The sequence below is a fragment of the Metopolophium dirhodum genome, chromosome 6, assembly GCF_019925205.1.
Source record: "Metopolophium dirhodum isolate CAU chromosome 6, ASM1992520v1, whole genome shotgun sequence".
Lineage (NCBI taxonomy): Eukaryota > Metazoa > Arthropoda > Insecta > Hemiptera > Aphididae > Metopolophium > Metopolophium dirhodum.
This window is the reverse complement of record NC_083565.1, coordinates 25655945-25671973: the sequence shown is the minus strand read 5'-3', so window position 1 is coordinate 25671973 and position 16029 is coordinate 25655945. Positions and strand designations below refer to the sequence as shown.

The following is a 16029-nucleotide window of genomic DNA, read 5'->3' as shown; positions in this document are numbered from 1 at the left end:
GCTGCACTTATAATGCACTAAGTGTGAACGGGATATGATCTGGTGTGTTTAATTTTGATCCATTGCATGTTGTATGTTTATATTTATGTTCTTTTGAGTATATTAATCAAACGTAGTACCTATGTATAGATACCAAGTACCCATAGTTCTCAGAGAGCAGATTACGAACGGAAAATTAAAATAATAAATAAATACCAATTTCGAAGCTATTCTGACTAGAGAATGATATTTACGACACACTTTTATGATTTAAATAATTTAAAAGCCATATATTTAGCGATGACATAGGTATATCATAAAGGTGTCTTAGGTATATATAGGTGTCTATCTATGCTGTACTTAACTTTTTTGGCTTACTAACCAGTCTTAGTAATAAATATTAAATACAATTTTCAGTTCTGGAAAATATGATCCGCCCTGTGGCATCTGGAGTTGTAAACGATGATATCAATATATGTAAGCGGAAAAGAACACTGGAAAAGAATGTAAAATTTAAATTATTTATTTTATTTTAATATAACATGACGTCTTATATTTCTATAATTATCATTGTAGAGTACAATTCAAACTCCAGTACGATGTCCGAGTGTAATACAATTGGGAAAATTTGAAGTGGAGACTTGTTATTCATGTCCATTTCCACAGGAAGAGAATTCTCCGAGATTAATATTTTGTGAATTTTGTTTAAAATACACTAAATGTCAATCGATTTTGGAAAGACATATGCGACACTGTAATTGGAGAACACCACCAGGCACAGAAATTTACCTAAGTGGAGATTTAAGCGTTTTTGAAGTAAATTAATTTTATTAAACAATTCATGAGAGGTAAACTATACAATTGTTTTTTTTAAAACAGGTTGACGGAAAAGTAGATAAAACGTATTGCGAAACACTATGTCGATTGGGAAAATTATTTTTGGACCTAAAAACTCTGGACTTTGGCGTTGAACCGTTCTTATTTTACATTGTGACGAAAAACGACGGTTTTGTAAGTATACCTATTATATAAATACGTTTTAATAAGTCCATCCAGCTTTAAATTTGTATACATGCCAATAATCTAAATTTATTAGTAGAAGTTTCCACTTCTGTCTATACCGTTGCAAGATGGTGATTTAATTTTTAGTTTTTTTATAGTTGTCTACCATAATTATATTGTAATAATGTTCAATTAAACATGTTAAGGGCTGTCATTTGGTTGGTTATTTTTCAAAACTCAAACAAAATGAAGAAAATTTTAATGTAGCTTGTATCGTAATCATGCCACAGTACCGAAGACAAGGGTATGGACGAATTCTCATCGAATTCAGTAAGTGAAAACTATATGGATCTAGGCGTTTTAGCATATATCACGTCTAGTTTATCTTTTCAGGTTATCTTCTATCTAGAATTGAAAATCAACCAGGTACGCCAGAAAAACCACTTTCCGGTTTGGGTAAAATGTCATACGATGCGTATTGGAAAGGTGTCATTCTACAATATTTACATCAACACAGAGGCATTGACAACATCTGCATCAATGATATTAGCAGTGAAACTGGTAATTTAAAAACATTTAATTTGAAACTTTTTAATAAGAATTTTGTGAGACAATCAACATTAATAACAATTTTATTTTAGGTTTAATGAGACAAGATATTATAGACACTTTCCAATCTCTGCACATGGTTGTGGAAATCTATAAAGAAATGACAATTTGTATAGACTGGAATATTGTAGATTCTCACATAAAGAAGAAAATTGAATTAAACCAAGTTCACATTGCTCCCGATAGGTTGAGGTGGACACCATCAAATTTACCGGTTAGTTAAGTTAGTTTTCCTGATAAAAAAAAAAAACAGTTTTAAATTATTATAATATTTTTTTTTTAGAAAAACCGAAATTTTGAAGAACCTTTTTTCATCAAGTGCATTCCAAGTGGCTAACCCTAGTGGCATATACCTGGATTACACGCGGCTCATGAACCCCTATCATTCCCGAGTCCCCGCACTTGTACGTTATGCAGAACCGGCTGCCACTGGTGTTCGCCTGCTCGGTGCTGGTCTCGGCGCTTCCGTCCACCGTGCTGGCTGCCCGAGTGGACCGTGACTGATTGTGTCGTTCGCTTCGTGCCTTGTGTTCGATATGGCCGTATTCGCGTACTTTTACGTGGACAGGTGCACCGCCGAATTGACTATGATTTCACCAGCTAATGGCCAAGTTAGTTTTTCCTGATAACGAATTAAAAAAACGATTTTAAATTATTATAATATTTTTTTTAGGATATTAACAATTTGAAGAACCTCTGAAGTGTATTCCACGGACAGTGGGTGGCTAACCCTAGTGTACGTGTGCGCGGTCGGCATGTGCCTGGATACACCCGGCTTACGCGGTCAACACTATATCACGCTCACCGTCACGATGTTCCTGGACTTCAAGATTTACACTGTGCTGGCCGACGACGGTAGCATGTACCGCAACTATCTGATATCGTCGCTGTTCTGCCTCACGTCCATAGTCATCTGCTCCCTGTGGCTTCCCGAGATCAAGGGCAAGACGTTTGCTGCCATACAGGACCAGCTCATGAAGGCGGACGATTTGGTCTGAACGAAGGCACGCGATCGAGTTCAACTGCTGCTGGTGGAGGCGGATGTGGGTGCATGGCGATGACCAGTCGGTTTGTACGAGTACGAGTCGAGCACCCGCATGATAATTTTACGACTTTGGACTTGCGTCGAGTGTGCAGAATTTACAGACAAAGTATTCCAGTTTTCAAAAAAGTCAACATAGATTGTAAACTATTATTTTTCTTTAATACTATATCATCGTTTATAATTGCTGATATTTTACAGGAGTATATGCTGTATATTTTTTTTTAAATAACGATAAAAATTATGTAAATATACCAGCTATGTGGACACTTTAGTATTAATTGTAAATAATATGATGTATATCAATCAATTTTTCTTTATTTTAAGTATTGAATGTACATGCTATTTGATATACATCCAAGCCTATTTGTTCTATTATAATTTAAAGTAAAATCTTTTTACATATGTCATTTTTTCTTTACTTATTCATAAAATCGTAATATTTTAAGTAATTCATTGTTTTTTTATTTGTTAATTACAATTTGTTATCTATACATTTTTTGCTGAGAGTTATTAGGTATTATTTTTTCCTCGATTAAGAGTATACTGTAATCTCAGATCATATTGTATATGATCTAAGACTGTAATGAAGTTTTATTCGAATGGAAAATTACTATTCTGATAAAAGTAAGATTATTATATTTATTTCAAAAAAAAAGTACGCTGATGTCTGTTGATTGGTGATTAATAAAAACCCCATTCCGGCTTGGGTAAAATTACATACAATGCATATTGGAAAGGTGTTATTCTAGAATATTTAGATAAACACAGAAGCATTGACAACATAATATGCATAAATGATGTTAGCAGTGAAACTGGTAATTTGAAAACATTTAATTAGAAACTTTTTACAGCGACGGGTGTTAATTTTCTTCGGACTGTCACGGTGTCCTCCACCATGGCGAATACCTACGTGTACCCACTTGAAAATTCTGCCAAACACAAAAACGTGTTCCTCCGACCGTTCCCGTCCGTACCAAAAACCTTACGGTACCATTCTACAGCTAATGGCCTTAGTTGCCGGGCTTATGACCAATAAAATAAAAATTATTATTTTTTTTTGAATAATATGTTTGAACATTGTAATTTGTAATAAATAATATTTTGAATGTCTTATATGTTCAGTGTTCACATTATATCTAAAACTCATGTATAACAATTATTTTTGTTAGAATCTTTCAAATTTTTATATTATTAATTAGATTTATTAACTTATCGAATTTTTCTTATATTGTTAAATTATTTTACAACCAGGACCGGCTACATAGTGGTCTGAAACGTAAATTTACACGGCAAAATTTTAAATTTAGGGGTTTTGCCCCTAACAATATAATATTATCAGTATTTTGAAAATGCAACCCCAGGTAATACCAACTAATTAACATTAATTTTTGATTTTTAATAATAAAATTGTATATTTAATTTGTTTTAGTTTTTTTATTGTGAAATTACCTGGACGACACTCGATGAGTTTTGACTGGAGAGGTTCCAGTGGCTATTGTACGATATTCAGAGTTCAGATCGTAACTTTTAATAAATATGCTAACGGTTCGTATCACAATCACCTCCAACAGTGGGTGGCTAACCCTAGTTTTTAAGTGCCGGTCGCCGGAACTGTGGCATAGACTGACTGAAGCGAGTGGTGCTGAAACGTGGAATCGTGTCAAAACCCAAAGTGACAGTCACAATAGCGAAACTAAAATATCAAAGATGTTTAGTTTTTTTAACTGTATTTTACAACAATTTTCAGTTTATAAATTAAAAGTATGTAATAATAATTATAGGTACCTACTAATTCCATTTGCAAATTGAATTTATTTATGCAATTAAAATTATTCTTTTATAATGTTTAATGTATTATTTGTTTTAAATAAGTTCACCATATCTTATATTTATTTAGTCGTGTCAAGTAGAATAAATTTAATGCTTAAAGTTTTTGCGTTATATCACTGTCAAATTTAGTAAATTTGTTAAAATGTCTTATCTGTGTATAACTTTATAAAAACCAAGGTGTATTGATACACATTGATACAAACATATGATTTATCATAGTATTATACCCTATAATAACATAGATAATAGATACCTATATCTTTCTCTATATCTATGTACCTATAATCATTATATCTAAATAATCTATGGGAAACGACAATGGTCGTAGATAAAATTATCGATTCCAATAATTTCTTTCTTGATGTCTTACCATACGTAAATCCAAATGTCATAATAGTGTAATACATTATGTATAGATACTTGTAAATGTAAAACATTTGGGTTGGTTTTATATAAGTCAGTACTTCCAGTGGGGAGCGGAAATATTTAGTGATTTGGGAGTAAAGCAAAAGGAAAAAATTAAAATTGTAAAAAATGTAAGTCATATGTACTTACCAGCTACGCATACAGTAATGTTATTTAATAAGCTAATTTAGTCAAAATATATTTTTACAGTTCTTGTTAATAAATATATAACTGTATATAACGTGTCCTTCATCCGATATGCTTATATTGTATATTTTTATCCCTAAAGTGTAAAACTGTAAAGTATAATATTAACGTAATAAAAAAGAATATATTTAAAGTTTTAATTTATTAGATGTTCTTGTAATGATTAGGCCGTGTTTCTGCAGATGAAAATAATTTGGTTTTTGAGATTCCAAATCTAATTGATCATCCCTATAATATTATGCATTATTCATCATATAATATGATATAGGTAGATTATTATTTAATAATTTTGTTTAAAATTTTAATGCAAATGTCGACAAATCCCTTAATTATTTTTATGTCGCAAATTTCTTAAAATTGGTTGTTGAATTTTTGTTATATCTGGAGCTATAATTTATTTTAATCGAAATAGTTTTAATGTTTTTAATACCTATCTAATTAAAATGGTTCTACTTCTACAAGTCGCAATTGTATAGAATATTTATACTTATTTTTTTAGTTGAGTAAAAATATTCTAAAATATTTAACGCTGCTCGTAAACCGTAGTATTTACGATGAGTATAATATCTCCACTAAGTGTTTATAATTGTACATGCCTGATGTCATTGACATTACAATTTGCAATTAAATATATTATACATATTAGATAATATATATAAGTGCATGGGGCATAGGCAATACAGACACAAATATTATATTAATTGGTAATTTGGTACTTACCTATATATAATATTAAATTTGGAATCTGTTATATCAAATTCATTAAAATATCGTTTGGTAATAAACATTTAACGTTAAGTTAGGTATAGGTACCTACATAATGCGATATTTTATGTTGTACAAGTAAACAACACAATGTCATTTCCTTAGAGATGTAAAATGTACTCACGTTTTTTATGGTCATATTACGACTTAAATTAGTATGACTGCTAAGGTAGTTACCGTCCGTCAACGTGTTAAGGACGATATGCGAGTTGTTCTGTCCAATATTTTCCCAGATTTAAAGCCAATATTACAATCAAATAACAGCAAAATAATATGTCACATTGAAACTTGTATACATAAATAATTATAAACTATGAAATAAGGTGATTATTTATATTTTATAATTATTCATCAAATATACTTGGTAATATCATAGGCTGTCTGACCGTTTTCGCTCAGAATCGTTTTTCTTATACAATGATATTATATCATTAAATTCAAATTGAACACTACCCATTACAGTGACCCACTTGTAACCCACTGTACAGAAGAGCGACATCCGCTTACCCACCTTTTTTTATTTTAATTCTTAAGAAAAATTATAACTTTTATCAAATTACTTCAACCAAATATTTTTACCTAAAATAAACCCATTTGATATTAAATATTATTGAATTTACAGTTTTATTGGGAATACATTCATCATTGGATAAAATATAATAAATCTTATAAACTATTAATTACTATACATATTATGTATACAAATTACAAATCAAGACTTTTATTCTGATTTTGTACTTAATCAAGTTTCAACAGTGCCTATTAAGACGCTGTTCAAAGAATCATACCAGGTCTGTTAAGTTGTTGTATAATTATCAATGTAATATTAAAAAAAAAATTTTAGAAAGTATTTGTATATTTTACAATTAAAAAAAAAAACACATACCTATTATAATATTACATAGTCACCAGGATACCTGTCTGGCGGAGTTTGTCGTTTGCGCATCATTAGTACCTGAGGTATATCCTGTCTGGATACTCACAATTAAAATTATTAATATTATAGTATTAACATAGTATGTTAATACTTAATTCTGATTGTAAAATAATAAAATAATATAAATAATACATGATATTTATTTTTATTAAAATTGGGTTCAGTTGTTTTTCATATGTAAACACTTTAAAATTCTACAAAATAATATATCTTTATGACTATTTTCTAATTTTCATTTTCCAAAATGCAATATAAATACAATAAAATTAACATTATTAATGATAAAAGAATATTTTATAGTAATATTGATTTACTATAACGGCATAATTTAGTGTAAATTTTTTTTTTTTTTAATGCACTAAAAGTAGAAAATATAAATCAATTAGAAGAGTATAAAATAAAAACATTTTGAACTCATAAATATTATAACCTAACTAGTATGCATGATTTTACTTTTATTATACAATTTGAAAAAAGTATACCTAATAATACCTATTATATTAAGAATCCATTCGTTTAATATAATATGAATTTTCATACATTTTTTACTTATCTTATAAAATATTAAAAAAAAATTCTATTTGAAAAAAATGAAACTCATTGCCTATGAATTTCATTTAAACTTTTATAAGCTTTATTAACAGCATTTAACAATTGTTCTTTACATTGTCTTTCTTCTGCAACACCTGCTTTTTCAACAAGCATTCTACCAGAAGACGGATTGTTGATAAATGGCATAAGCAGATCTGCTTTTAATTTTTTATCAAATTTTTTCAGAACAAAGTTAACTAATTTATGGTTAATACGGTTTGGCACAAAATCTCTTAAAGTATTCCTGATGAATTCGAAGTAGCAACATGTAAATTGTTTGTGCAGTTTTACTTGTACATTAATTTCATTTTTATAATCATTTAAACCTCCCATACTAGATAATATATTTGTGTACATGTTACTTACAATTTCTTTCTCCATATTTTCGAATTCAGAATAGACATTGGACACTGATCTATCTGATGAAATTTTTTTATAACATTGTTCTTTATCTTGGATAAAAGATGAATGGCACTCGGTTGATGAATTAATCAATTGTAAAAGGTAATTGGGGTTAGTTGTATTTAAGAATTTCTGATGGGTTTTAATGTAAGATTTTATAGATTTTTTAATATTATTTAACTTCATCTCCAATAAGTCGTCCAGGGTGCTTCTTACCTGAAATCAAAAGTACAATAACTATCTTAATCAAGCCAAATAAAATATATTTTGTAAAATTTTTTTTTATTTGAAATGTTGAATGCAGTTGTAATATTTTATTTATTAAGAAGTTATCATAAAAATAAAAATATTATTAAAAGGTAACCTAGCCAAGAAAAATAAGTCATACCAGATTTTCCTTAATCTATATTATTATATTGATATTTAAGCACTTCTCTTTGGTTTTACCAATTTATCAACCTATACAGGATGTGCCACAAGGACTCACTGCCCGGATAAAAACTGATTTTTTATATTTTTTTCTTATAAATTAAAAAAATGATGAGATTAATGAAAATAAAATATTGAACGTCAAAATTTTCAGAAAATTAAACCTTATATAAAATGGCTATATTTAATTGTTACAAAAATAAAAATAACATTTTTTAACTTTTTTACCAAAAAATGTAATTAAATTAAAAATTAAAATATATGTAATCCCTATCTGTGAGTCTAATAAAAAAAAACAGATTTATGATAAATATATTATCTCATGAAATATCTAAATAGATAAATCCTTGCTGACGCCCTTTTTATCTCTTAGTTCATGCTAACATGTACAGTGTACAATCCGCTCATACACTTATTGTTGATAAAAAAATTTATTTACATATTGTATGAAGTATCTTATTTAAAATATGATTAAAAAAAAGATTATTGGAACAACAATTGGATATTGTTTGTATAATTTTCTATATTTTTATTAATATAAATAATTAATTAATGTGATCACATATTTGGTATAAGCTATTTTTATTACGGTATCTATCAAATGCTAAAGTAGTTTGATTAGGAGACCAAATCGATGGTGTTTTGTAAAAAGCAAGCTTACCACATAATTCAAATTGTTCAAGAGGAACAAAATAGTGTTTTTTAAAATAATAATGTTGAAATCGGTTGATCTCGGATACACCTTCATATCATAGACGATTGACCTATAAGCTAGTTATTGTTCTGCGGTTATAGGTCTATGCTATTTATAGACATATAGTAGGTATGTTGATAATTTGATAAAGCTGTTCATTAAAATGCATAATTATAATGCCTAAACACAAAATATTCTAGTCTTCATGGCTTAAACATATTATGTGAATTATATTATTATCATTCAAAATGATAGTAGTCATGGTATGCACTAGCGCCCTTTTATAATATTTCATATTCTTAAACGCCCTTTTATCATTACCACTTATAATTATTAATTGTGCGGTAAACGCCCTTTTAACATGTTTAGTATAAATATTTTTTATTTTGTCTGGATGTCTTGGATGCCTTGTATAGAATATAACCATCAATATTTTTAATCGCCTCTTTTACGGATAATGCCCCAGTTTCCAAATTGATTCCAAAATCTCATTTTTCGATATTTTAGGTATACGCCCCTTTTACAAAACACCATCGAAATATTAAAGCAAATAATCTTTTTGGTGTTTTTTCTCCTTGATAGAACTACAAAATTAATAAAATAATTTCTCACTAAAACAAATATTTCCTATTTAACTATAATAAATTCATATTTACATCATTTTTTAGTTTTGGAAATCTTTCAAGTTCATCCAACAATTTTTGGTCAATTGAATCAAGAATGTTGAACATTTCTTCACGCACAACGTCCACAAATGATAATGCTGGTTCAATGAGATTTTCCAATTGTTTACTTACCATAATTTCCAATGCCTTGTGATTCACAAGTGAACTTTTTTTAATACCAGAAGTATTTAATAAATAATTTTCTATTTGTTTATCACTCAAATTATACAACGGATCCACCTCCATGAATTTTTTAGAAAAGTTTTCTTGTATAACATTTACAATTTTTGCACCACCCATTAACATTTGATCTGATGTATCTTCTCTATCTCCGGTTACAGTTTCGCAGTATGATTTATTAATGTTATTTAATAATTCTAGCACAAATGTTTTTTCGCAGTCAGCTATTTCCAATGTTTTTAATTCACTTTCAAGTCTTGTTTTGGTATCTTGTAAGTTTTTGCGCAAGATTGGAATGGTTTTTTTAATATGTTTGATTAATATATGCTGTAATGTATCAGCCAATACTTGGTGTCCATGCTTTTTACAAATTTCTGGATAATTAGTTCTAAAAAACTCTATTTCATTTTTTAGGGTCTCCTCTAATGTCTTATTCTCGTTCAGATCTTTCTGAGACCTATTAACCACACCAATAATACCAAGTTTTACCGGAATTACTTTACCACAAAGAAGATCAGCTTTATCGCTCTTGGTACCTTCATCAATAATATCCAACTTGGTAACCACGGCAATTGTCCTTGCACCTTCAGGATCCCATTGTTTAGCTATTTTCAGACTTTCTGAGGTTGCAGGATCTGTATTAGCAGTGACCACGGCTAAGATTATAGCGTTTGGCTGTCGAACATATTTTAATATCAGTTGTAGGATTTGTTCTTCAATGTCTGCTGGTTGATTACCAACGGGTAATTTAGTGATTCCAGGCAAATCAACAAACGTTAGAGTGTACAAGGAGGTATAAACTTTTAACACTATTGGCGTGTCGGTAATTCCCTTATTTTCACCAGCCAAAATGTCTGTTTGAACCTCTATTTCTTTTCTTACTTCATCAAAATCATGAAACACAGTATTTTCTTTATGCGAAAAACAAGCCCATTCTTTTATGTTTTTATTATCTGTTATTTTTAACATGGATTTCATATCTTGGTTAGTATACTTTATCATTTGTAGAATTAAAGGAGCGCGAGTTACAATGCCTGTTCCTCGTGGCAAAAAAGATTTGCCCACCAAACTCTCGAGAACTGAACTCTTACCAGAGCTTTGAGACCCGACAACGACAATCTGTGGTAAATTAATTGGATTTTCATTGACCACAGCAAACACATCTTGTAGTTTATTAATTGTTTGAATCAACGACTCCATAGCGTAAATGATCAGAAACTCTGGAAACTAAAATATTTAAATATAAAATCTTTATAATATAACATAATATATTTATAGATATTTATAGATACTAATGGTTCAATTTCAGATATTTTTTATCACAAACAAATAAATTTGTAATAGAATCTACTTAATAAGTAATACATTTTTAATTAGAAACCTTGGATATCTTAAATTGTGTAAGAAACTTGTGACAGTTGTATAACTAAAAATATAAATATTGACATAATTTTGTAAAGTTTTTAGTAATTTGAGGTATTACAATGTTCATATTTCTACATCACTATAATATTATAGACCTGCTATTCTTTTTAAGATCCTGGGCAATGTGATGAATGTATAATGTTTTCAATGAGTTAGAACTTCAAAAAAATTTAATTATGTAAATCTAAGATTTGAAAATGTAATATCTACAAGATTCCTCAACTGATAATGTCCGTAAACAGCTAAAAGTAAAAATATTTTCAACATTTTATGGTGTACAGAAAATGAAAATATAAATATTCTGTAAAATGTTCAAGTATCTACAGTTATTTGTTTTTGAATAACAATAAAATAACAAAACCACTACAAGAGAAATCGAGTGAATATCCAATCTTATAAAAATATGAACTTCAAACGCTCATAAAAATTTAATTTGATTTGTTTGTAGACATTTTTTTTTTTTATAAAAGTAGACCAATTAATAAATAATCTTGTATTATATTTTCAAATCTTAGATTTAAAAAGAAAAATTTTTATGAATTCTCAACTCAAAATAATTTGCTAAATTTCATGATTTTTCCGTATTTTGTCGAGATTTGAACTTAAAATGCTTATAAAAAAAAAACTGTGACAAAAGATTTTTAATATTTTTTGAATGTAATTGTAACAATATAGTAGGAGCCTTGTATTAAGTTTTCAAGCTTTTTTAGCCAACAAATAAAGTTTTATTAACATTCATCGAAAAAAGACCAATAAAATTGGAAACTGAAAATGTTCTTAAAGAGTTCAAAACATACAAAATATTTTGAAAATTTTATCGTGTATAGAAAATGCAAATATAAACAACCAGTGTTAATTTCATGTATATCAACGTATGTTCATTTGTATTAGAATTACACCAAAAACCAAAATCGACTTTGTGGAAAACCAATTTTGCGTAAAAATGTCCGTTTTTCCTTAATTTTAGATTCTGAGCAAAGCAATGAATGTATTGATTTTACAATGATGTGTTTTTTTTTTTAAATTTTTTTTTGTGTCAGTCATCACCTTTAAGGACAGTAAAAGTGCTTGGATTTTCTTCAACAGTAACTTTTCTGATAGGAAAGTGAATCTAGTTGGTACTTTGGGGGATCAAAAGTAAAAATTTCCCAGTAGTTTTCAAACGCGACGTGAAAAACAAAAGAAAAATTAAGGGAAAACGGGAATTTTTACGCAAAACCTGTTTTCGAGAAAATCGATTTTGGTTTTTGGTGCAACTCTAAAAAAAATGACCGTAGGTACATGAAATTTTGACTGAATGTTTATATATATTAGCATTTTCTATACACCATAACATTTTCCAAATATTTTGACTTGTTTTGAGCTGTTTACGGACATTTTCAGTTTCCATTTTTTTTAGTTTTTTTTTTCTATAAATATCAATAAAATTTTATCTGTTGGGTCAAAAGCTTGAAAATTTAATTGAAAGCTCCTAGGTGATTGTTTCAAAGGCAGATGAAAAAAAATTAAAAATCCTTAGTCACAGTTTTTATTTATAAGCATTTAAAGTTCAAATCTTGACAAAATACGGAAAAATCACGAAAATTAGCAAATTATTTTGAGTTGAGAGTTCATAAAAATTTTTCTTTTTAAATCTAAGATTTGAAATTCAAATTTAATTTTTATGAGCGTATGAAATTCATTTTTTTACAACATTTGATATTCACTCGAAATTCGAACTTCAAATGCATATAAAAAAAAATGTGCACCTATATGCATTTTTAATAGTTTTCAACTGCTATTGTAAGAATATATCAGGAGCCTTGTATCACATTTTCACACTTTTAAGCAAAATAAATGAAATTGTATTGATATTTATAGAAAAAAAAACAAATATCTGAAAATTTAAGCGTTTAAAGTTCAAATTTTGACAAAATTTATCAAATTTAAAATTTAATAATTATTTTGTAGTTAAAAATTTATAAAATGTTCAACTTTTATAGCTAAGGATTGAAAATTGAAAACAAGGCTTCACGTAAATAGATTATATATAAATTACTTTATTCACAATAATATCATCAAATATACTTGGTAATATCATAGGCTGACTAACCGTTTTCGCTCAGAATCGTTTTTCTTATACAATGATATTATATCATTGAATTCAAATTTAACACCATACATTACAGTGACCCACTTGTAACCTACTGTACAGCAGAGCGACATCCACTTACCCACCTTTTTTTATTAATAAAAATGTTTTGTTTAAAACTGATAAACTTATTAAATTTTCTTATTTGGGATTTTAAATTACATAATTTACATAAGTATTTATTTTTTTAATTTGGTCGAATGGATCACTTATATTTAAGAGAATGATAAATTGTTAATATCCTAACATAATCAACTAATAAAATAAAAATAATAGGTGGCTAATTAATCTACATAGGTAGGTGCATATGAATTGTATGTATAAAACTATAAACTAAATACTTATTGACTTATGTAATGTAATATATTAGTAATAGTTTTCGAGGAAAACTTTTTTGAGTTGACAAATCCATATGTCTACCACTCCCCCTCCTCCCCAAAAATTGTTGTTCACGTTGGCCCTGGCCACTGGATATAGCGCGAAGCTCGAGCGTGATCATAGGCAATCATCTTTTGGCACGAGCTACGAGACTCATTAGAATGTCAGTTACGTTCCCACAGACTAGGGCTGTGCGATTATTTTAATTAATGGAATAACAGAATCATCAATTATTCGGTTATACGAATAATGATAAATGATAATAATCTATTATCCAATTAATCGAATAATCTAACTTTTTTTAATCGGTTATTAATTATTATTAAAACAAAAAATAGACAATAATAAATGTGATTGTTTGTTGTTTATATTTGCAACTGAAGAAAACGGAAAACGATAAAAAAATAATTGACGAAGCCGACTGCCGACTAGTGCCGAGTATAAATAGATATTTTAGTTAAATATAACGAATAATATTAAGTAAAAATAATATTAATAAGTCCTGCATGTTTACGCGGGTCTACTAATGTTACAAAATGACATTTTATATTTTTGTGTTAGAATAAAAACACCTATTACAAAATTAAAAGATGACAATATTTTTGAGGGCAAGACGTTGAGTTTTTTTCAAAACAGCGTTGTTTCTCTTAAACAACGAAAATAATTTCTTGTATAATATTCAATTTGGGCAGGACTTTGACGCTTTGTAAAGCACGGGCCACTCCACACCTAGCTGCTAGAACCCCCTTGCGGCTTTGCACACAACCCGGAACAAAACATACCTATATGGGTATTATACGCGCATAACATCCTCTTATTTAGAATTTAAATATCATACATTTTAATATATCTATCTATTTTTCTTCTTCTTAGCATTGAAAGTAAATCATGTTTTGTTTTGTTATGTTATTCGTAGGTAAGTACTAGTCACTATAGAGTATAGGTACTAATATTATTATTTGTTATATTATTAAAATTAGCTCTAACACCAGTTAGTAGGTACTACATCAATACGGTGGGATTTACCAATCCTGATTAAAACTACTAATGCGTAATGACTAATAAGTATAACAATAGTAGACAATCTGGTGGCAATGTGGCAATATATTAATTGAACTGTCAATGAGAATAATTTATATTTAATTTTTATAAATATTTTTTTTAAATACTTAAATCATTATAGGTTCACATTATAATATATTCCTGATCTTTTTAACACCATTTAAAACGTGGTGTCAGCACAATCTGTCACGTATAATACTTATAAATATAATAAAATATAAATAAAACTTATAAACACTTATAAATATAATATATAAGAAAAAATGTATTTTATCATGATACCCATATACATTTTTTAATTTATTAATTTTATTAAAATAATAAATAAACTCCACGCGGCTTTTGGAAAAATATTAGCAATACAAAAAATTTACAATTTTATGTTAAATTATGAATTAATAAAAAAAAAAAAAACAAGATGTAACAAAATATATTATACGGTTTTAATATTATACCCTATATTATACGATTTTCCATAAGTGTATTTAATTTACTAATTATAATTTTCTTAATTTTTACGTATAATTTATAATCTTATTTATTGTTATCAATTATCATAATATATTGTATAACATGAAGCTACTAAACATCGTCACCTTCAAGGCTACAACTTATATAATTACATAAGTACTAGGTACATCAGACTAAAAAATAGTAAAGCAGAAGAAAACTGAAAATCTAAAAGTACCCGTACACATTAATATTGAATATTATAGTCATATATATATAGCATACAAGTACTAGAACATAGGGGTATAGGACTAGAGTTAGGTCTATATAATTATATAAATACATTTAATAAAAAAAATCACTGTAATATACTTACATAGAAAAATATGCTCAGATCTGCTGCGTCTTACGACGGACGGACAATAGGTTAGTTTTTGAAGACGCGACCGGCGATAAAGATGACCGAACGAATAGTGTTGGTCAATGGTCTGAAACACTGCAACTGTACAAGTAGTAAGTAGGTACTGTACTATTTTTCATTTATAGTGAGTATACTGACAACAGTGACTACAACTTGTCCTAGTGGAGAGAGTCAAGAGAGTGTAGACTGTAGAGTAGACTGTAGAAGTGTAGAGTGTAGAGTCGCAGAGCCGCTAAGTGGTGACCACAGACAAGAATATGAATATTATTACAGTGCAAGACAAAATAGATACAATACGAGACGTAGTCCGGTTAGCGCATCCCACCCTTCCCGACCATAGTCGTAGTTCGCCTCATTTCATTGGCCGTTAAATTACCCGGCCAACATAATTACAGCGGCGTACCAGCAGCTAATAGACGGGG

The 16029-nt window shown here is 28.5% G+C and overlaps 2 protein-coding genes across 2 annotated transcripts; one reads left to right on the top strand and one right to left on the bottom strand.

Moving 5' to 3' along the window:
• The first annotated feature begins 34 nt into the window (after positions 1-34).
• Positions 35-1927, top strand: LOC132947575 (histone acetyltransferase KAT7-like). Its single transcript, XM_061017871.1, has 8 exons — positions 35-44; positions 397-485; positions 556-795; positions 859-990; positions 1188-1311; positions 1375-1542; positions 1623-1804; positions 1874-1927. The coding sequence occupies exons 1-8, from the start codon at positions 35-37 to the stop codon at positions 1925-1927; spliced, it is 999 nt and encodes a 332-aa protein (XP_060873854.1).
• Positions 1928-7121: 5194 nt separating this feature from the next.
• Positions 7122-15749, bottom strand: LOC132946982 (dynamin-1-like protein). Its single transcript, XM_061017137.1, has 3 exons — positions 15563-15749; positions 9552-10967; positions 7122-7988 (listed from the first exon to the last, which is right to left on the bottom strand). The coding sequence occupies exons 2-3, from the start codon at positions 10938-10940 to the stop codon at positions 7377-7379; spliced, it is 2001 nt and encodes a 666-aa protein (XP_060873120.1). The 5' UTR covers positions 10941-10967; positions 15563-15749; the 3' UTR covers positions 7122-7376.
• Between the last annotated feature and the right edge of the window lie 280 nt (positions 15750-16029).